Source organism: Chinchilla lanigera, unplaced genomic scaffold, assembly GCF_000276665.1.
Source record: "Chinchilla lanigera isolate Chin_1 unplaced genomic scaffold, ChiLan1.0 scaffold00006, whole genome shotgun sequence".
Classification (NCBI taxonomy): Eukaryota; Metazoa; Chordata; class Mammalia; order Rodentia; family Chinchillidae; genus Chinchilla; species Chinchilla lanigera.
In genome coordinates this window covers 5,377,543-5,400,763 of record NW_004955407.1, presented here as the reverse complement: position 1 = coordinate 5,400,763, position 23,221 = coordinate 5,377,543, and the positions used below count along the sequence as shown (strand labels likewise).

The following is a 23,221-nucleotide window of genomic DNA, read 5'->3' as shown; positions in this document are numbered from 1 at the left end:
GCAGTTTTCCTTATAGTCTAGAAATGTGGAAGAACAGAATAATGAGCATATGTGAATTTTTAGTCAAGGCAAAAGCCAGCTCTTTTATTCAGCACTTCAATTTTTTTTTCAGAGATACAGTCATTAAAGGCACCTCGTAGTTTGTCATATTCTGGAAAATACAATGTGGTTTCTTTATTTTTGTCAGTATGTAGATGTGAATCATTTCCTTCCTCAGTAAAGACGTGTTACCTAAGAAATTATTTTAAGTGTATTGAAAGTTTGAACATGTCAAGAGTAAATGCTTTTTATTAATGTTAAGTAGGCAAGTAGAAATTTCTGTATGATACCAAAGATTTAGAGTTAATACATATCAAAGAAATCTTAAGAATTGTTTAATAGTGTAACAATATTTTATTCTATTATTTGACATATGTCAAATAGACCACATTTTAAAATTCAAATTTTAAATGGATTTCTTATATTTGAATAGTTAAGTATAATTTAATTGAATTGAATTTCCTATGACAAGTAAAGGTATGAATCCACAGTCTTGTATTTTAGTGTGAAAAATCCTGATTTACTATAGAGATTCCAAAAGGAAGAACAATTGCAATTATATCTAGCACTTTATATGTGTGTATCTATTTATTTTAAGGAAGTCTGGTTCCTTATTATCATTTAATATATGCAGAACTATCATCTGAATTTCATGTGTTGAAATGACAGAATATTACTTGTTTCATAAATAGGAACTTCAGTAATACTTAAGTTTGCATAGCTAGGAGGAATATACTAATTAATGAAAGGCAAATAAGTATGTTTATAGTTTTTTTTTCTAAATTTGAAAGGCATATGATTTCTAGTGTATTTGTCTCACTACAAGTTACTTTTAGTCACTTGTTCAGGTAATTCTATATCAGCTACTTATCCCAATTTAGGTAACTGAACTGTAAGTCATAATTTTGCCTAAGATTATAGATTAATGTATAGACTATTAACTATTAAAATTTAAACATATATATTTATAACTAAGACTATAAGTTAATACACAGACTATTAAATTTGTTTTTGTTTGTGTTTTGTTTTTGAGACAGGGTTTCGCTATGCAGTTCAGGCTGGCCTTGGGCTCACTTTGTAGCCCAGGCTGGCCTCAAACTTGCAACGATCCTCCTGCCTCAGCCTCCTGAGTGCTGGGATTAGAGATGTCCTCCACCAAGCGTGTCCTGCACAGACTATTAACATTAACTTTTAAACATATAAACATATATAATGTATAGAAACAAATCATATACAATGTTAAAAAGTAATGTAAATAATATTAATAATAAATTTTAGAGAGTAATCTTTTGATGAATTTAACCACATCAGTAATTCTCATAATTTAAAAATAGTGTGATATATTTCAACAAAACTGACACATATATAGTTGAAAAAAACAAATCTCTGACGATCTGGTTTTCTTGTGGTGTTTTGAAAGAAAGTTGGATAATGTCAATTGTAGTAATAATAGTAGTGCTATACAGGCATACCTCATTTTATTGTGCTTCACAGATACATTTTTTTAAAAGCGAATTGAAGTTTGTGGCAGCCCTACATCAAGCAAGTTTATAGGCATCATTTTTCCAATAACGTGCTCACTGTATCACATTTGTATCTGTTATGCTGACTTGTGATCAGTGACCTTTGACATTACTATTAGACTGTTCAGGGGCATTAGGAACTGTGTCCATGTAAGATAAACTTACTTTCTGCAGTCAGACTGCTCTACTAACTGCATGTTCCTGTCCTGGTATCCCTAATCCCTGAAACACAGCAATACTGAAATTAGGCCAAGTAATAACCCTACAGTGCCCTCTAACTATTTCAGTATCAGGAACTGTCACACCTCTCACTTTACATCAAATGCTAGAAATACTTGAACTCAGTAAGGAAGAAAAGCTAAGGTGAGGTTGAAGGAGAGAAGCTTTCTTCATAACATAAAATTTGAAGTGAAGCAAGTGCTGATGTAGAAGCTCCAGCAAGTTATCCAAAAGATCCAAGATGACTGAAGAAGGTAGCTGTGTTAGTCAGCTCTCTGTTATAGTAAAAAATATATCTGAGATAATCATTTTAAAAAGAAGGCAGACTTATTTTGGCTAGTAGTTTTGGTTTTAGTCCAGTTGGCCCATTGCTTCGGGGCCATGGTGAGGCAGTAGTATGTCAGGTGTAACTGCATGACAGAGGGAGCTGTGTAATTCATGACCACCAGGAGGCACAGCGGAGAACTGTCCACAACGCCCAGTAAGAACATGCCCCAGTGATTTAGGACCTGATGCTGGCTTCAATTTGTCAGTGGTTTGACTATCTCCCAGTATTGCTATAGTTAGAACCATATCTTTCATGAGCCTTTGGGGAATATTTAAGATGCAAATTACAGCAGTGCCTAAAGGAAACAGTTTTTCAGTGTAGAGGAAGTAGCCTTTTAGTAGAAGGTGATGCTATCTAGGACTGTGATATCTAGAGAAGAGAAGTCAGTGACAGCCCACAAAGCTTTAAAGGACAGGCTATCATTAGGGGGTAATGTCCTTCATGACTAAGTTGAAGGTCATTTGCCATTCTGAAAACACTAGGGCCCTTAAGGGTTATACTAAATCTATGCTGCCTGTGTTCCTGTTAGTGGAATTATGTCTCAGTAAGTCCACAATTCAAGGACATTTGAGTTGCTGACTTTCATAGGTATATTGTAAAAGGCTCACTTTGTTGGCTTACAAATGAATTGACTTAGGAACAATTATCCCAGAACAGAATGCATTCATGAGTTGGGCACTTGGATGATAGCACATCTGGTTACAGCATTGTTTATTGAACATTTTCAGCCTATTGCTGATTCAAAATATTACTGCTCAGTATCAATATACCTGGCTACTGGAGATCTCTAGTGGTACACTGAGATTAATGTTTTCATGCCTGCTAACTGAACATCCATTGTACAACCCATGGCTCAAGAAGTAATTTAGACTTTCAAGGCTTATTATTTAAGAAATACATTTCCTAAGGCTATTCCTGAGCTACCTTACACAGCGATCTCACTGATGGATCTGGGCAAGGTAAATTAAAAACCTGGAAAGGATTCATCATTTTAAGGTACCATCCAGAACATTTGTGATTCAGGACAAGAGATCAAAATATGGATCAACAGTTATCAAGATTTGGAATAAGTTCATTCTCACTGTCTATGACTTCGAAGGGTTCAAAACATGAATGATATAACTATAGATACAGTGGAAGTAGTAAGATAACTGGAATTAGGTAACTGGAACTTGAAGATGTAACCCTAGGAGAGTTACTTAACATCTCAGTACCTCTAGTTTCTCATTTCTAAAACAGAAATAATAATAGTAGATCCTTTCTGAAAGGCACTTGAGAAACAATGCTTAGTTGTACATGTGTTAGTTCTAGACCACCAAAATAAAACAAGTATTGCAATAGAGCAAGTCACTTACATCTTTTGTTATTCCTGTACATATAAAAGTTATGTTTATATTATACTAAGTATACAACAGCATTATACATAAGATACATGTATGCTCATTGAAATACTTTATTGCTAAAAGGTATGAATGATCATCTTATCCTTCGGGGAGGCATACTCTTTGCTGATAGGGTCATGTCTCCATGTTGATGACTGCTGACTGATTGGTGGCTGCTGTGAGGTAGCTGTGGCAATTCCTTAACATGATAACAGTGAAGTTTACTATATCAATACCATTTTGGTTATCAAAACAGCATCCCATGCTACAATATGAACTTTCAGACTTGGAGTTAATCCTCTCAAATTTAGCTTTTTTCTGCTAAGTTTTTATAGTACATTATTTTTAATCCTTTGTTGTCATTTCAGCAGTGTTCATAGCCTCTTCACCAGGAGCAGAAATTCTGTCTCAAGAAACTCCTTTTGTTTTTAATTCCTAAGGGTTTTCCTATGGTGCCCAGGCCATCAACTCCTAGGATCAAGCAATCCTTCTCTATCAACTTCCTGAGTAGCTGGGACTACAGGCATATACCACAATACTGTAAACACTAAGTTTACTCAGTTGGAGCTGTGACTCAAATTCAAACAGTGTGGGCCTCAGACCGTGGGTCTTTAAAGGGACAAATAGTAAATATCTTAGGCTTTTAGCCCTATTAGGGATCTCTGTTGTCTCTGCTTAATTCTGCCATTATAGTGTGAAAGCAGCCACAGTCAGTATGTAGATAAATGAGTGTGACAGTATTTCAATAGTGCCTTACTTAATAATACTGAATTTTATGTAATATTCTCTTGTCATGAAACATTATTTTGACTTTTTCTTCCAAACAATTTAAATATCTTAAATATGGCTAAATGCCAATTTAAATACGGCATTCTTCTCTTATGCACGATACTAATATTGACCTTTCTTGGGTTAGAGCTAACTTATAGGCAGTATTTTACAGCGCTGTTCTAGTCTACTACTTACGCTTTGGGGTCTTCCTTTGTTTTGTTTTCTGTTGTTCATTTACTGTGCACTTGCAGAGTTTTCTTTCATGAGGACTTGATAAATTGACCTCTATAAACATTTAGTTGATTCTTTACACTAGTCAATAAATGACACCAAATTTGAAACATTTCTGCTTCTACATATAATCATAGAGATACTCCTTTAGTGATTTCAAATTTTCTTATTTCACAAATAGTTGACTTTCTTGCTTATCTTCTAAGACACAGGTGGCCAGACCATGTTACTTAATAGTTATTTCCTCTTATTTTGAAGTGTTTTTTTTTTTTCTTATTTTATTATTGTCATGAAGTTGGACCTTATTATTGCAGTAGGTAGTCATGGGGCATGCACAGTTCTCTCTCTGTGTTAAATTCCCTTTTTTTGTAGTTACATAATTCAGACAGTAATTCTACATTTTTGCTGTGGTTCAGATATTGTTTGAGTGGCCTGGGTCTTTACGTATTGAAATTTAATCCCCATTGTGAGGAATTAAGAGGATGAAAACTGAATCCCACTATAGTGCTTGAAGTTGGGACCTTTGTAAAGTGGCTTGGATTAAAGTGATTGGGTCCTAGTTGCTTTATAAGCAGAGGAAAAGAGGCCACAGAAACATGCATGCTCCCTGTGTCTTGCCATGTGATGCCTTAAGCGACTTTGGGACTCTGCTTGCAAAAAAACCTTCACCGGATGACTCCCTCTGCCACGCCCCACCCCCAAGAGTGTGTGTTTGCACTTCCAGAACCAAGAGCCAAAATGAAACTCTGTAAGGTATCTGGCCTCAGATGTTTCATTATAGTAACAAAAACCAGACTAGTATAATTCTCTCTATATCATATGACTTTTTAGAAGGTCATGTTGATCTGCTTACTAATTATAAATTTACTGCCACAGCATATTTTCTGTCCACTAATAACCTTTTTATTCTCTCCTCCAATACAATTAATTGTTCCATCAGTCAGTATTATGTACTCAACACTGTGATACAATATCACTGTTTTCTACTGAGTGCAAATTTAATGACTCTGTTTTCACATGTTATAACAGAGATACATCTGAAAAGAACAGAAATACAGAAGAATCAGTTGCATTTTTGTCTAGAGAGAAGGGAGTTTATAGGTGAAGTAGCTAGGTGAAATCATGTAAGCAGGTCTTGAAAAAGTAATAGGTTGGAAGATCTGAAAGGGTATAGGTATTTTAGAAAATAGGGAGAATTGAAGAGAGTGGAAATTATGGTAAAAGATTGGTGTGAAAGGGTAGATTTGGATCAGACAAAAATATTCTTAATAATAAGCTAATAATGTAATATGGTAATAAATTTGGAGTTTTTGATGTAGGTCTGTGATCTCAAATATCTAAATAGGCTAGGAAGGGAATATAAATGATACATAAATTAAATAGGCAGTGTATCGATAAAATAAAAAAGGTGGATGGAGACTGCCAAATTGGAAGAGAAGAGAAGAGGCACTAGCTGCTCAGCTTATTTTATCATGTAGAAATACAAGATTTGTGTTATCGGGGTTCCTGTTTTGCAAAAGCACTGAGAAATCTAGAAATACTGTATCACAATTTTAAAATACTGACAGCTAACTAAATGCTTTTAAAACAATGCATTATCCATACAAAACAAATGTGTCAGCTGAAGCTCTGTGCCTTAGATGGTACAGTCAAAACAGTTTGTAAAGTCTATAAGCAGTGGAAGAATTTTTATGTTTTAGAAAGATAAAAATGACAGCTGTGTTGATACTGGATTTTTGGAAAGTATGGAATAGCAAGAGTGGAAACAGGTCCATTAGAACTTGAAAGATTAGATAGATGTGGTTTATTAGTGCTTTGTTAATAGGGATGGTGACGTTTCTGGAGGTACATATGATGCGACTTTTTTTCAGACATACTGATTGACAGTAAAATGATTATAAAAGAGTTAGTAATAAAAGATAATTTTCCCTTATCTCTGACCCTTAAATCTTATTTATCTTATGTACAGGCAACTGATCTTACTAATTTGTTGTGTATCCCTGTAGCCAGTCTGACTTATATAAACTTTATATATTGGTGTGGGTGTGCCTTCTACTCCCTAACTTCCTTTACACAAAGATGACAATGTACAGCAGTCCTCCCTTATCCATGAGGGATACATTCCAAGGTGTAGATGCCTGACATTTCAGTTGGTAACAGATCCTACATATACTATGTTTGTTTTTACATGTCCTACAGCACTGTTACATAGTAACAGCGTTCATCTGTCCTGTTATCCCCTGGTGTCTGCTTTACATCACTACTTTTATGCTATGGGGCCATTTTAAGTAAAATAAGATTTGCTCTTCAACACAGCACTGCAGTACTTTGACAGTTGTTTTGATGTGAGGAAAGGGCAGGCAGCATATGTAGACAGTGCACGATTTCATCATGCTACTCAAAAAGGTGTGCCATTTAAAACTTCTAAATTGTTTATCTCTGGAATTCTGCATTTAATATTTTTTTGGCTGCAGTTGACCATAGAAAGTGAAATGGTAAATAAATATATGTCTGTATCTCTGCTGAGCAATGTATCTTGGGATTTTTTATTTATTCATATAGCTGTAACTATTCTATTCTTGTTAATATTTTTATTATATTTCATTGTGGCTGTATTTGCAATTTACTCTGTCACTATGGTAGACATTTAGGAGTTTTCCTCTTTTGCTATTAAAATTTATTTGTTATGTACTGTGTATCCTTATATTTATGTCTTTGAACTTAAATGTATTTGGAGGATGAAATTCTTATAAATTGGAATGTTAGGTCAGATGGTATGTGTACATTTTAAATTTTAATGACTATTAATACATTGCCCTTAAAGGAGATATAATCATATATATTCCCTCAACAAGATATCATAACCTGTTTTTGTATACCAGAGCTATCACAAGATTTATCAACTGTTTGCAAATAGGATAGGAAAAATGGCTTTCATCTCATAGTTTTTTCTTACTAAGTTATGAGTAAGGTAGAATGTCTTCTCATATTTAAAAATTCCATTTGCATTTATTTTCTACTACGTGGTTGACTCTTTAAGATTACTTGTGGAAGCTTTTTAATTAAGAAAAATGAGCAAAGTTTTTTTCTCTGTGTCATTTTTCTTTTAACTGGCTTAAGTGTTTTTTACATAGTGTAAAAAAAACTATATTCTCATAGTTATATCGGAATTTTAAAATTTCAATCTAAGCCAGGCGTAACGGCACACACCTGTAATCCCAGCACTTTGAAGGCTGAGGCAGGAGGACTGTTGTAAGTTCAGGGCCAGCCTAGACTACAAAGTGAGTTGAAGGCCAGTCTGAAATACTTAGCGAGACCCTTAGTCAAAAAACTAAATAATAATAATAATACAATAATAATAATAAAGTTAAATTTCAGTCTTCATTTGTGATTTGATTAACAATAAAACCATTTATTAAAATACAGCTTTAGGTATTCTTAGTTGAATTTTGGAGGGTTATGTCATTTGTATTTTAGTATTGCTAAAAACTTTTAAAAATAATTTTATAATTCTCTATGCTCATGATTATGAAATAGTGCATATTCCTTTCTTAGTGAACTCATAAATTATTAAAAGAATGTTATCTATCTAGTAATAGTATTTTCCAGATTATTTACACAGGAATAATTTGAGATAATCAAATCCTTTTATAAATGAGTTAATCAAGGTACACTGAGAATCTGAGGAAATAATATCACTTATTAGATATACTTGATGATATGTACTCAAGTACAAATACAAGCCAAGAGTTTCATGGTGATTTCCTCTAGCTTATCGTCTAGATTATGTTTTTGTTTCAATGTTACCCACTTTTTCTACCCTGAAAAAAATAGATTTTTAATTTGCTCTGTGGCCCATTGTTCTTGGGTAAAACTACACTTTATGTCTATTTTGTATTATTCTTTCAGGTACAGCCACCATGTTGTATATCATTAAATTGTATTTAGTGCCTCATGGATATTGATAGGCCTAAGTAATATAACTATTTCTCTCTATAGTAACATCAGTATTTTTGTATTATTTGTGGAAGATATTTCTTTTAAAATCTTAATGAAAATATGAATTTTAAGTGATACAGTTTTTTAAAACCATATATTTTAAGATAAATTTTGTTATTAGATAGGCATTATCACTTAATAATCTTCTAAACTAGAACAAAAACTCAGAGAAGCAATTAAAGTTATCATTTATTCTTTCTAGGAGTTTCTTTGAGTTGCTGCTGTTTTTTGGAAGAGATGAGTTTTATGAAGAGCCATTAAAGGATATTCTCGGATCATTCCAGGTAAAATAGGTCACTACTTCACATTTTATTGAAAACTCTGTTATATTCTCCCCCGCCTGGCCAATAATTTATTGGTTATTTATCGTAAAAAGGTTTATGGCCACTAAGGTAACACTGTTTATGATCCTGTTATGCTGATCGATAAGAAAGTGAGTTCAAGGCCAGCCTGAAATACACTTAATTAATCTTAAAATTAATTTTAACTCTATTCCTGAGCAGTTCATAAATAAGATTGCAATTCCACATTTGTTAGACCAGAGCTGCTAACACTATATTGATTCCTAAGCACATTTTGGGTCTATACTTTTTTTTTCCTTCTAATGTAGCTTGACGCTGATGAAAATGAATTTTCCTTGCCTAGACTAGATGCAAGCTGGTTGTCCCTTGGACTTCTTCCTTTTCCTATCTTTTCATTTTAGAGTAGCCTGTCCAAGCAAGGAGGCAAAATTCTTTTAATCTGGTATAGATGAGAATAAATCCAGACAGGAATGCCAAAAGATCTCAGGACCTCTCCTGTAGATCCTAAAAACACTTGAACCAGGCATGATGGCAAACAGCTGTAATCCCCGCAGTCAGAGGAAGAATTTCCAGTGCAAGTCTAGCCTGGGCAACAAAGCATGATCTTGTCTCAAAGTAGTATTTAAAAAAAGCTGGGGGGATGGCATAGGCAGCTGAGTTAGGTGGAGATATTATAGGCAGTCAGACAGGGCCAGGCCCTCCAAGGAGCCAGTATAGAAGACAGGATACCTTACAAATGGAGAGGTGGTACTTGCTTCGGGCCAGATCTCAAGACTAAAGGTTAAACAAACACACCCTCTTACCTCCCAAGGGATGGACCTCAGGGGTTGACATTCTAAATAGGTAGCAATCACCTTGAAGAGTCCCTGACCCAACCCCTTACAGGAAAAGTCCCTGTTCTGTATTCATGCCTGCTTGCTATGTGACTCGCTTCCCCATTTGATCCTAATTTAATCAATTTTACCTGAGCAGCCCTTATTGGCTGACCATAGTTTTGTCCATTTTCACCTACCTTGGACCCACCTTACCTCGTGGTTTTACTCTATAAAAGTCCCTAGAAAAGACAGAGTCCTAGGGGCTGGGGATTAAGCTCAGCCGCACAGTGCCTGTCTGGCAAACCCAAGGTCGAGAGTTCAATTCCAGGCGGGGGAGAAGGGGGATGGACACATGGACGGGACCTCGACACTCACAGAGTCCTGGGTAACCCACTTGGGCCCCCCTTCTGTCCCTCTCTTGGGTAAAAACTTTCTTTTCTTTCCCTCAATAAATATATGGTGCTCTTAAAAAAAAAAAAAATAAAATTAAAAAAATAAAAAAGAGCTGGGGATGTAGCATAGTCCCTAAATTTTGGCCTGCATGTAGGAAACCCTGGATTCAGTTCTCAATACTGGTAAAAAACAAAAACACAGGCCAGTTGTGGTGTCACATGCCTGTAATCCCAAGCACTGTGGAAGTTGAGGCAGGAGGATCTTTGAGGATCTTTGTGAGTTCGAGACCAGCCTTGGCTACAAAGTGAGCTCAAGGCTAGCCTGAACTGCACGGTGAGACCCTGTCTCAAAAAGACAAAAAAATCCCAAACAAAAACAAAAACACCCAAAGTCATATTTTCACCATTTACTTGGCAAGCCACACCTAGTACCCAGCCTCACTGCTCATGTGAGAGCATTACCTCATCAGCACTTCGCTGGGAGTGAAATAAAGGAAAACAAATTTTGAGCTAAGTCGAAGTCTCTAGCATACTTCAAATTTATTACTATAGTGTTAAAGGCTTATGATCAGTTAGAAGTATTATGATATTAGGTAAGTTATATTGAACATTTTGGTATTCTACTTTATTCTTGGATTCAAAAAAAGGAATTGTCATGAACTTATGATCTAGCTAGACAGTACAGTTAGGCATTTAACACTGCTTAATTTTCCATTTCAGTTTTCTTTTGATATCTGCATTCTTGACTGTCCATTCTTAGAATTTTTGCTATGTGGATATTTCCTGAATCTGTAATGAGCTAGACATTAAGTTCGGGAGAAAACAGTGGTAAGCAAATAGAAAATCTCTGCTGTTGTGGAATTTAATTCTCAGTAGGGATAGGAAGACAATAAATCAAACATTTATAAAAATAGTGTTTTAGAAAAGAACAAATGTCCTAGGGAAAACTAAGGGAGGATATGGAGATAGAAGATGTGGTATAGTGGTACTAGGGAGAGATGTTTTCAACTTTAAATGGGGTGGTCAGGCAGTACCACATGGAGATGTCAGCTGAGCCCTGATAATGGGAACTACCTATGTATTTGCAGTCATTGAGACAGTAGTTAATCTCTATTTTAAAGAGATGAAAACATAACATTTGAAAAGGGATGTATCCTCTTATTTTTCTTGTAAGCAGAGTATCCCTTCTGTTATCAAAACAGTCCCACAAGAGATGTTCATAATTTTGCATGCTGCTCTAATCCTTTCAGTATTTCTAATCCTGACTAAATTCTAAAGCCTGTCCCCTAACTCCTCACTTACTTTCAATCTCTGTTATGTCTATCATATTTCTTGATGTGGATTCCAACTCTGAATTTTCTTGCGCATTGTAACTACTACCTCCTAGTAGAGGTTTTATTCTTGTTTCCATTTTTAGCTTTGCCTGGGGAAGCATCCTTCATTTTCTGGACTGAGTTACTGCTGATTCTTCTCAGTCCTGACTCAAGATGTAGCAAAGGTTACAGGTAGTCCATCGTCCACGCCTCTTTAAAAATCTCATGCTTGCTAAGCTTGAATTCTGCAGTCTTTGGACTAAACCATTAAGAATGCAGTAACAATAAGTGGTTCTTCGCTATCCATCTTTTATACAGTCATACCAGCATATAAGGTAATATTCTCTCTCTTGTACTATAAACAGGACCACAGTGTTGCTTATACTTTAATATTATTAAGACATTTCCTGGGCTGGGAATTTAGCTCAGCGGCAAAAGCGCCTGCCTGGCAAGCGCAAGGTCGTGAGTTCGGTTCCCGGTACGGAAGAAAAACCAAAAAAAAAAAAAAAAAAAAAAGGCATTTCCTGAGGATCTTTTTAAAATTTAGATTATGATTCAGTAAGGTGGAGTGGGACCTAATAGTCTGCACTTTTGACAAGCTCCTGGGTAGTACTGATGATGTTAATTCCTGTACCTGTACCTCACTTGGAATGGCAAGGAAGTAACATCTGAGTGAACTTTCTTCTGTTCTTTACCATATTTCCTGACTTCAATACTTGCTCTCTGTCATCCTGGGCCACTTACTTAATTTTCCTAGGTTTCTCATCTGTAAACTGGGAATGATAAGTGTATTTGCTGCATAGAGTATATGTATGGACTAAAGTAGTGAAGTGCTTGGTATCATTCCTGGCAAAATGATTATGTCACTGTTCTTGAGGTAGCCTGTAGAACGTGTCCAGTAAAGGATGTATGTTTTCAGGTCATACTACCTAATTTTTTTTTTTTTTTAATAAAAGACCAAAGCCTACCTCTTAAGCTTATTCTAATCTTCCATGAATTTTTGATCTCCTAAAATCTGAGTTGTACAAATATACATTTTTAACTGTTCTTATCCACTGATTAAAATTTTTTCTCTGCCATGTTCCAAGATGAACCTTTACTCTTCCAGCTGTGTGTTCTACTTCCTGGCTTCTAAAAGTTTGCTTCTTAGCTCTGACTTCCAAATATTTTTCTTTATCTCAACATAATAAGATGACACACTTTTCATGTGATGTACCTCTCTCAACATAATCATCAAAAAATCTAGCTCTCCAGGGAAATGATAAAAAATAATGTAAAATGACAAAAAATTTCATTGCAAATGCTGGAATCTGGGATAAGGGTCTTATGCCAGGATATTCAGACATAAAACCAGACTGAGAGAGAAGCCAAATAATCCTTGATTGAATGTGATGAGGTCGGGAATACCTGAGAGAAATGAGAGCAAGAGCATCCAGTGCTATCTGGGTGCTTGCTCTCACATACTTCCTGTCCCTGTCCACTTAGCCAGGGGCGAGAAGCATTGGAAGATGGTAGGGATTTGGGGGATGGCTAGTCTCAAAAATACACCAGGCTTGTAGGTATGGCTTTGCTAAGAGCCTTTCCAGTGAGCAGTACAGTCTGCACCAGTATTCACAGGTAAGAAAAAGAAAGTCTTCAGAAACATGGGTGGTTATCTCCCACTGAAACTTCCTTTTTTTAGTCCATTGTAAGCTACTGACTTAATAGACTAAACTACAGCACACATAAACTTTACCCTTTTCTCTTTATTTGGGCTTGAAGGATTTGAAATGGACATATCTATCTACTAATTAAAAACTCTTTTCTAGACGTTCTAGGTAAAGCTGACCAAAACAGATAAGTATGTCATCATGAGTTATGTAGAAATATAAGACCACTAAAATTTTTGAAAGGATTTCTCACATTCTTGCTGACGTTGAATGCAAGGTATCTTCCTTGCAATGAAGTAAAATTATAAAGAAGGATTAACCCTGGAGAATCTATGGAAATGAAATTTTGTATAGAGATGAAACCAATAAATTAAAAGTGCTGTGAAAATGAATAAAAGCAGACTAATTGCAGCAAAAACCAAATTAGTGAAGGAAACAATCCCAAAAAATTACTTTGTGACTCATAGTTATATTAAGGCCCATCTTATTAGAGTTCTCTTTTTTTTTTTTTTTTTTTTTTTTGGTTTTTCTCTGGTACCGGGAACCGAACTCACGACCTTGCGCTTGCCAGGCAGGCGCTTTGCCGCTGAGCTAAATCCCCAGCCCCCTTATTAGAGTTTTCAATTTTCATAATATTGGAAAATAAACCCAATACCAGTCTTTTAGCAGGAAAACAAAAATATGCCATACAAATAATACCATAACATAATAGAAAAATAAAATGGACCTGAGGAAACAAGTCAGAATTAATGAACTATTGTTACTGTGGCTATTATGAAGATTTTACTAATGTCAAATGATTCTGAAAAAGGGAAATAGAAGTTGTAAAAACACACACATAATGATCATGAACTAAAGTTTCAGGTTCTTGTATCGACTGGATGAGGATAAAGAATATAGGGAAGAATCAGATATGTGTTGGGGAATGTGAACTGAAGCAACAGTATAAACTGATTTTATTTGCTAAGTGGGCAGTAATGACAGGAGGAAGAAAAGGATACAGAAAGATAAAAGTTCCATTATAGACACACTGTTCTAAATGATATTGGACCATCCAGGTACTAATGCCCACTAGATGCTTAGATTCATGGTTCTGTATTTGTATTTTCCTAGTTATTTTTTAAACCAAGAACAGATATTACTTTTTATAAATCAAGAGAAAAATAAAGATTCAGTAACCTAAAAGTTTTACTGTTCAAGCTGTATAATATTTTAATGAGCCTACCCTAACCTTAATGAAAACACTGTCCCCATCTTTTGGAGTCTGTTTTCAAGCCAGATCTTTTTGTTCTAACTTTATGTAGGCCTTCTTTAAGATATTTTTTCCTTGGTCTTGCCTATATTTTTATGTTCATGTCATTTGGGTGATTAGGAGGTGATAAAGGATACCATCTCCCAAGCAGGAAGAGGCCCAACACTACGATAGTGTTCGAGGAGCAAAAAATATCAAAGGTAAAAGAACAGTGTTAAAATATTTTTTGAAGTTTAAACCTTCCATTGCATCATAGGGCAAGTATTGATATTTCCTAAAACTGTGGACTTGCCACTGAAACCTCAAATTCTAAAAAGTGCCCTCTTCCTGGAATACTTAGACAACACTTCCCAAAGATTAATTTGGCAAAGTCCTAGTCTTGGTATTCAAAATACTCTTTCAATTCTGGTTGAAAGAAAAAAACAGCACACCAACAAATCAGCTGTATAGCAAAGGCATTTTGTAAAGAGCAGTTTTCAATATGTATTATACTTTCTTCCCAGATAGAATTTCTTTCCTGTGTCTGTTCAGCTCAGTTTTAACTACACATGACTTTCTCCCTGAGTATATCCATTATTACTGAAGTACTAATGAATACCTTATATTCTCTGTCATTGCACTGGTAGTGTGGTGAGCAAAGACTGGCTTTTCTCTCTTCCTCTCTTAACACCTTAGGGTTGAAATAAATGTTTGCCAAAACAAAGAATAATTAAGTCCACAATTATTTCTGATGTCTAGCTAGTCCTTTAAAAACAAAACAAAAAAAAAAACCACTGTTATGGTTGATACATTGTGTCAACCTGGGGACTCTAGAGGTTTGGCTAAGCCAGGGTGCTTACTTGGTATACATCCTGAGCCTGTGGAAGAGGAGGGCATGGAGATTATGTGAGAGCTACACACCCCTTAGGTGGGGGTAGCCTGTTTACAATGTGAGGGAGGGAAAGAGGCTGCTGGCTGTGATTCCTCCCTTTTGCTCTGGCTGCTTTGCTGTTCTGCCGCCATTACCCCTTTGCTCTTGTTGTTTTGCTGTCTTCTGTCCCAGAGCCAGCAAGTATGGACTGAAACCTCCACAAACTGAGCTAAATAAACCTTTCCTTCCTTCATTTTGGGTATTGGGCATTTTGTCTCAGCAACGAGAGAAAAGTAAGCAAGACACCCGCCATTTAGAAATCTGTTACCCTCACTGAACTTTAGTAAACAATACTATTAGGTGTATTATCTGAAACCATTTACTTTGTAATCCATCGGTTCCCACCATATATAAGCAAATGAGGGAGGGATCAGTAAATGTATTTGTGGGATGAAAACCAGATACTTAACAGAATCTACTTTAACAGTGAGTAGAAATAAGAGAAACTAAAATATGCTTGTGAGAAAAGTATAAGGAAAAAGATTTCACTGCCTATGAAAGAAACACACTTGACAAGTGTATCACACAGTTAACATTAGGAATGAACAGGATTGATGTTAAAATTGTTCGTATTATTAAATCATTTTATGAAAATTACATATTCCTTTGATAAACTTTGTTGGAATGGATAAAACTTTGATATTTTTCCAGTGGCATTTTATCTGTTTGAAATAGTTAATTCTACCTAATAGTGCTGTGTCACTAACTACAAAATACAATAAGCCCCCGACTTACAGACAAGTTCTGTTCCAGGAAAACATTCGTAAGTCAGATTCATTCCTAAGTCTGACGAAGTGAATCTTACACACATTTGATACAAATATACAGTGTATATGGCTTTGTGCTTCTTAGTTGTCCCCTCCACATCACTGCGCTTTTCTGCTTGCGCTTCGGAGCTCTGAGCACTGTATATGCTGCAGCACTGTATAGGGAGCACGCAGCAGGACAGCTGTGACAGTGTCAGGCAGACACGGGAGCTACTACTGTGACTTGTTTGCCTCTATAGATGTTCCTAATTCAAAATCAGCGGTGGGAGTAACATTTTATAACTGGTTCTGAGAGCGTGATCTGAGTTTTAGTAGATAAAGGCCTAGTCTAGAGTGATAACTATAGAAATGGCAAGAAGTAGCAGATCAGGTGATGGTAGAGTAAACTGATAGGATGTTAGCATCAAACGGGAAACATAAATTGTAGGTTTGGACCTAAACCCAAATATGTAAACAAATAATACCTAAGATAAGGAGTCTCCAGGGTTCTTTAACTATACTTTATGGTATTTTTTAAAAGCCTCAACACATATTTAAAAATAATAAAAGTAAAAATATTTTAAACAATGTAAAACTCCACATGACAGTAGTATGATGGGATATGTTTTGCAGTATTTTTAAAAAATTTTAACACACTGTCATATAGTAATTCAGTGTGGATGGATGTGTGTGTGTGTGTGTGTGTGTGTGTGTGTGTGTGTGTGTGTGTGTAAACAGCTGTGTAGCCCAGCTGGGATTACAGGTGTCATTACCATGCATGCCTGGCCAAAGTCTAATAGTTTCCTTTGATGCTTAGTTCTAACTGCTGGCATATGTGAAGGGGATAGCTTTGGAAATAGAAAAATGTTCTTTTCTAAATCATGGTTTTTCTACAATCTTTCACCAGTTATGCAGTGAGTTTTGTTGAAATTTTACTAAATTTGTTATTCCTGAAGTCAATCAAATTTTCTTGAATACTAACCAGTCCTATCATTCCCCCCCCCCCGGTGTTAGACATTGAACCCAAGGCCTGGTGCAAGCTAGGCAAGCACTCTACCAATGAGCTACACTCCAAGTTAATACAAATATTTTAAACAAACATTAAAAGTGCATTAAAATGCTCTTGGTGAAAGGTTTTTCAACAGAAAATTCTGTTCTAAGTTAGTGATGCAGGTACATAATATGTTTAGTAACAATGATCATGTAATGATACAAACACTTCCAGATACTCATTTTAAATCATTTTCTTTTTTTTTGTTTTTGTTTTTTTGTTTTTCTCCGGTACCGGGAACCGAACTCACGACCTTGCGCTTGCCAGGCAGGCGCTTTTGCCGCTGAGCTAAATCCCCAGCCCCTAAATCATTTTCTTCGTAAAACCTTTCTTGTGAAAAATGGTTAATGTTTTCATTATGCTAACTGTTCCTTTTATTTATTTATTGTTTTAAATGTGTGTGGTACGTGGGCTGAAACCCAGCATCTTTGCAGTAAGCCACATCCCCATCCCTTTTTGTTTTTTTTGAGACAAGGTCTTACTAAGTTTCTGTGTTGCCTAGGCTGGGCTCAAACTCAGGGTCCTCCTGCCTCACCCTCCTAGAGTGCTGAGATTACAAGCATGTTCCACCATGCCTGATGTATTTTATATAGGCAAACTTCAAGTGTAAACTCTTTTATTTTCCAAAAAAAAAGGATTTTACTGTATTTTAAAGGTTATACTTGTACAAAATTAACCATATTGAGGGCATTTTACATTTTTGCTTTGATTTGCTGCAGTATACATATAAAATAATTTGATATGTGTGGTATTTTATAATTTTACTCTAGAATCTATATTTCTCTCAAAATAAGACAAATGTTCTACAGTGCCTCCACTTGCTACATAGATTTTCATGAAATTCTATCTTATTCTAAATGTATCCTCTTTATAAGCATACCTTTCCTTTTTTGGATCCATTTGGAGATGATTTTAACTATATAAGAAAATAAGATACCAAAATTTAAGATAATAACACAAGGCCCTCCTCTGATATGAAATATACCAGAAGAATGGACTGTCTAGATTTTTAATACTGCAGGACAGCAATTAAGTTTATTGTTATGGATGGAAGTAACTAGTAGAGGCTTCTCAAGGACAGTGGAAGATACAAAGATGGGATTTAGATAAGTTTATGGAAGTTGTAGAAGAAAGAGTGACATGAAAAAACGGCATAGGCAAGAAAATACCATTTGGGAGATGTGGCAGAGGCTCAGATAGAGAAAAGGGTTTGCGGTGTGTAATAAGAGGTGAATGAGTTGATTGATGGAGGTCTTTCAGCGTGACACTAAAGCTTGAAGAGTTTCATCCTGTGATAAACTGGTAAAGGGTTCAGACCAGCATGCTGAAGTGCCCAGACAGTCTTCCACGGCTGTACAAACATACGTTTCCTGCTTTAAAAATCAGCATCTGTTGCAAGGAAGAGAAATCTTTCTTCTGGATGCAAAATATTAAGCCCACTCAACAGTGGGTTCTCAAAGAAGGGTGAGGTTAAAGAGTTACACTTTTTCTGTATGATTGGCAGACACAGGTTGGATGGAAGTGTCGCAAAGGATCCTATTGGCACAGTGCAGTAGGTAACAATAATGTGGTAGATAGGACTTCAGTCAATACATATGTCAAATGGATTTAAGTAAACATTTAAAAAATACACAGTTATTCTCTAGGAGTGAATAACTTGTAAATTCTAGAGTGAATTTAAGTGCTTCATTATTCACTCTGAAGATATTAAATTGAATACCATGCAAAGAAGTCATATTACTTAAGGAAGGTGTAAAAAATTTTCAAATTTGTTTGTTCTCTTCCCTCTGGATTTTTGCGAAATAGATCACAATAGAGTCTTTATTTCATTTTGCTTTCCTATCTAGAGCTATCTTCTATAGGAGTGGTCTCCAAAATATGTATTGACCCAAGAAATATATAAACACAAAGACAAAGCTCTCAGTTACAATTTTTACCTTAGAAAAATGAACATAAATTAATTTACTAATTTTAATAGCACTGACAGGAGTAAAAATGTAATTTATAATAACATCTGTGGAGTACACAGTCAAAAAATGCAGGCAATATAGTCAGAAAAGTAACCTACCAAACACAGAAGTAACCTACTACATGCCTGTAGTCCCAGCTGCTGGGGAGAGGGTGAGGCAGGAGGATTACCTGGGCCCAGAAATTCAGAGGCAGCCTGGACAATATAACATGACCCTGTCTCTTAAAAACAACAACAGAACTATCTGAAAGTTAACTGTGGATGGGAATTACTAACCACTTAATAGTCTACCCAAGTGGTCATTCAGGCAACATATATGTTTACAGACTGACTATCCCACATATTGCTTGGGCAAATATCATTTCATCCACTTGATTCTTGTATTGAAAAAGTTCAATAAAATTGTCATTTTTATATTGTTATTTTATAAAATTAATGAAAAAATGTGCAATTTTTAGTTATCCTGTATTTAATTGGACTGGTAAATGGTTAAATACAGATCTCAAGGGCTGTCCTCTTGAAATTGATTCAGTGATCTAAACTGGATACAATCAGTTCAACAAAACCTGCAACTGTTTATTGTTTTCAGTCAAATTTAGTAAACTGACAGCACACCTTGACTTAGCCTTCAGCGCAGTTCTAAGCCCCTCAGCATTAATGGTTTATAGGATTGGTACCTCAGCTAGCATTAGATAGCTGGAAAGATGGATTGCCCGAGATGTGATAGCAGAAGTAAGCTTACCAGTGACTCTGCTTGTGTCCAGCTTACCTTATTGCCTGTGCTTTGATCGTATCCAAACCAGCTTATAGTAGTTAAATTTCAGAGGCAGTAATATATGTGTATATATGTACAATAATTTGGGAGTTTATTTACCCTGTCAGGTTTAAAATTGATGATTAATTTTAACCTTGAAGGTGCTGCTATGGATCATCACTATATTCCACGTGTGCTAAAAAAAATTCACTGATCAGAAACGTTATACCTACTTTATATTTTTATGAATACAATAACATGGTGATATATGGAAATGCAGAAATCTTTTTATTATACTAAGGTGACTGGGTGTCCTAAAGTAAAATATTCAAAGTGTTAAAAAAAAAGTACTACAAGAAATAAAAGCTAATGTTTATTAACTGCTTACTGTGTGTCGGTCACTGTCCCAAGCACTTCTCAATGCTGCATATTATCTAATCCTCACAACAATCCTATGAATAGGTGCTTTTTATTAACCACTTTGCAGAGGGAGGGAGCACAGAGAGGTTAAGTAACTTGCCCGTTTTTATAGGAATTTGTTTGTTTGCATGCTTGCTTTAATCCAGAGACACCCTTAAATAACTACTAGGAGATAACTTATTTTCATGTTTGAACTTAATGAATGTTTTATTTGTCTGACTGGTGTTTCATTTTCTTAAAATTTGATTTCCATCTTGTTCTCTTATAAATAAAATGTCCTCTTTTTTGTGTATTTTAACCAGGAAGCCAAGCAGCAGATAGAAATCACTTTATAGTCTAACATGGAATGTTCAAACTATGGAAGAATATAACAATTTAACTCAAGAAAAGAATGTATAGCCCCCGAATATATAGTGTGATAATTTGATAAGTAAAATTTTTAAAGATGTATGTTTTTGCTTTATAACTGCTACAAAGCTTTTAGTGTCTAAAGTATTTTGTGAACACAAAGAAATTCTGACTTTTTTTGTTTTAATATACAGTTAGTATTTTAAAATTTTAACTTTGTCAGTTTCAATATCTGGTTTTTTCTTTAGGTTTCAAGCTCAACTTAGTATTTTGAAAAATAATGCTTTCACTAGGCCTTCAGTTAGTCTTTCTATACTGTCAAGTTCAGTTTCCTGAAACATTTTTAAAAATAATACTTAAAAAAATACATATTAAATCGAAAAGCATAATCAGAATGCCTGATACTTGCAACTTAAAGGAGGAGAGGTTTATTTTGGCTTATGGCTTTCAGAGAATTGAGCCCATGGTTGGTTGGCTCCGTGCTACAATAGCATGGTGGAAAGGCAAGGCAGAGGAATGGTATCTGCCTCATGGCAGCTTCAGAAGCAAGAGGAAGAGCTGGAACAAGAATTTACCCTTCTAGGTTATGCCCCTAGTGACCTGCCTCTTCAAAACAGGCCCCTGCCTCTGAACAATGGTCAGCTATAGAGTGATCATTGGATTAGTCTACTCGTGCATATAGCACCCCCGCTAGGCAGTCACCTTCTAAAAGCCCCACCTCTGCACGTGAAACTTTCGGGAGGACATTTTAGATCTAAACATCAAACAACTGAGTAAATCTTATAAATCTAAATTTAATAAATTAAATTTATTAGAATCAAACTTAGCAAACCAACTTCTCCTAAATGTTAAACCTGTTAAAATTTTATAATAATGAAAACAACAGACACTTTAAAAACACTTTACACATCCCTTGTAAAAACCCCCAAATGAGGACAAATTGTCAGTCATTAGTTTGTCTTTATCAGTTCATTAGTTTGTCTTTATCTTTAAACCTAATACAAATCATTCATATTATGGGTTAGATTTAACTCTTTAACATGTCATTTCTTCATCCCTAAACCATTATTCAAAAAGGGTGAGTAGAATTTTCCACCTTCCAGCCTTCTACCACGACTCAGGTTATGTGCAGTGTTTGGCGTAAATTCAGGGCAGGGCAGGGGACCTGTGTGAACCCACTAGCCTGAGTGTGCGTAGTGAGGAGGGCCCACCTTCCTTGCTTTCTGTAGTTAGGCTCTTGCCTGCCGTTGCCAGGAACTTTATGAGCCCTCACGTAAATTTAACTGAACATTTAATTTTCAGTCTTTTTGCAACCTGGTTCTTTTCCTAGAAAGTATGTATTCTTTAAGTTTTTCTTTTAGGTTACACTTCATCCCTTTTTAAATGGGATTGTCTAAGTCCAATTATATACACACTGTGTAACCTTTGGCATTAAGCCTGTTTGTATATTAATGGGGTTTTGTCGCCCTGCTTAGGTTACAGTAGTATCCCTTTCTCTTTTATATAGCTATCTCATTTGGCCATCAGTCATTTTATTGACAATTATGATCAAGTTTAGCTTTTAACCCCTTTAAATTCACAAAGCCAAAATGATTTTTCTCTCCTAGGAATGCCAGAATCACCTCCGCAGATATGGAAATGTGAATCTGGAACTGGTGACTCGAATCATTAGAGATGGTGGCCCATGGGAAGATCCAGTGTTGCAAGCTGTTCTTAAAGCCCAGCCAGCATCTCAGGAGATAGGTACTTCAGGAGATTCAAAATCAAAACCAACATTTGTGAGAAAAATTTCTAGAGCAGTAATAGTTACTTTTTCATTTTATAATAATAATGAAATGTACTTTCCAATGAAAAATGTTTAATTTGTTATTCTAACTGGGCCCAAAGTGATTTTTTTTTTTTTACATCAAATTAGATGCATTTATTTCTAGTGTGGGAATTGAGTGTGTTAACATCTGTACTTGATGTCACTTATTTTCAGGGAGTTTTTATCACTTCAGTTATACTTTTAAAATGTGCTTAAGTAGGAACATGACAAAGCAGAAAATCCAACACCCCCAAAAAACAAAACAGACAGCCTGTCCTGTTAAGCATATGGTATCTCCTTCCCATGGAAACCCCATGCGGGACAGGTCCCCGAGTGAACTGTTGTCTGTTCTCTAATTACGCCGGTGCTTGTAGTGCAAAGTAGATGTCTAACATAAGTATTCATTAACTGAGTGACTGGCCATGTGATGCACGCATGAGTGACTGAAGAAATTTCAGTTCCAAATATTATCTAGTAGTATGTCCCAAACTTCATCTAATAGATGTTACATTTTCTCTGATCCCTTATTACCTATGTCCTTTGATATCACCTCCTATCAGCAGTAGGTCTTTGTAGGACAAAATTTGTTTTTGAGGCAGGAAGCTTCGTTAGCTACTTTTAGTAATCTCTTTAAAATCATATGTTTCCCATATTACTAAAACATTCTGAACTCCAGAATATTTTGAATAACAAAAGCTTAGAATCTAAGCTCAGCAGTAGCGAGTAAGAATAAAAATGGAAAACACTTGAAAGTATGGAGAGAGCCTACAGAGGTGCAGTGGAAAGAAATCTAAAGAGAAAATAGAGGACCTCACAACCCTACAACCAGTCAGACTTTGGTAAGAAAAACTCTTTACACCGTAGATTGTGCAGGTTAGGACATTCCCATTTTTTGTAGGTGAATAGGTAGGATGGGTTGTAAGTAGAACTACATGTAGAAGAAGCTATGATTCCAACAAGTTTGGAGCTGTGATAAAGACAGAGATGAGGAGAACCAGTGC

General features: G+C 35.6%; 1 protein-coding gene and 1 long non-coding RNA gene across 5 annotated transcripts in view; one reads left to right on the top strand and one right to left on the bottom strand.

The window, feature by feature from the left end:
• The window catches only part of LOC102024761, a 78,338-nt gene that overhangs the window by 26,358 nt on the left and 28,759 nt on the right, over positions 1 to 23,221 (bottom strand). The gene's annotated exons all lie outside the window — the stretch shown is intronic.
• Positions 1 to 23,221, top strand: part of LOC102023555 (zinc finger protein 654) — a 79,412-nt gene that overhangs the window by 35,145 nt on the left and 21,046 nt on the right. For 3 of the 4 annotated variants that reach the window (XM_005375531.2, XM_005375530.2, XM_005375534.2), the window contains 2 exons: positions 8,695 to 8,776; positions 22,021 to 22,156. In XM_005375531.2, coding sequence (XP_005375588.1) covers positions 8,695 to 8,776; positions 22,021 to 22,156 — 218 coding nt within the window. The other variant, XM_005375532.2, reaches the window with a different exon arrangement.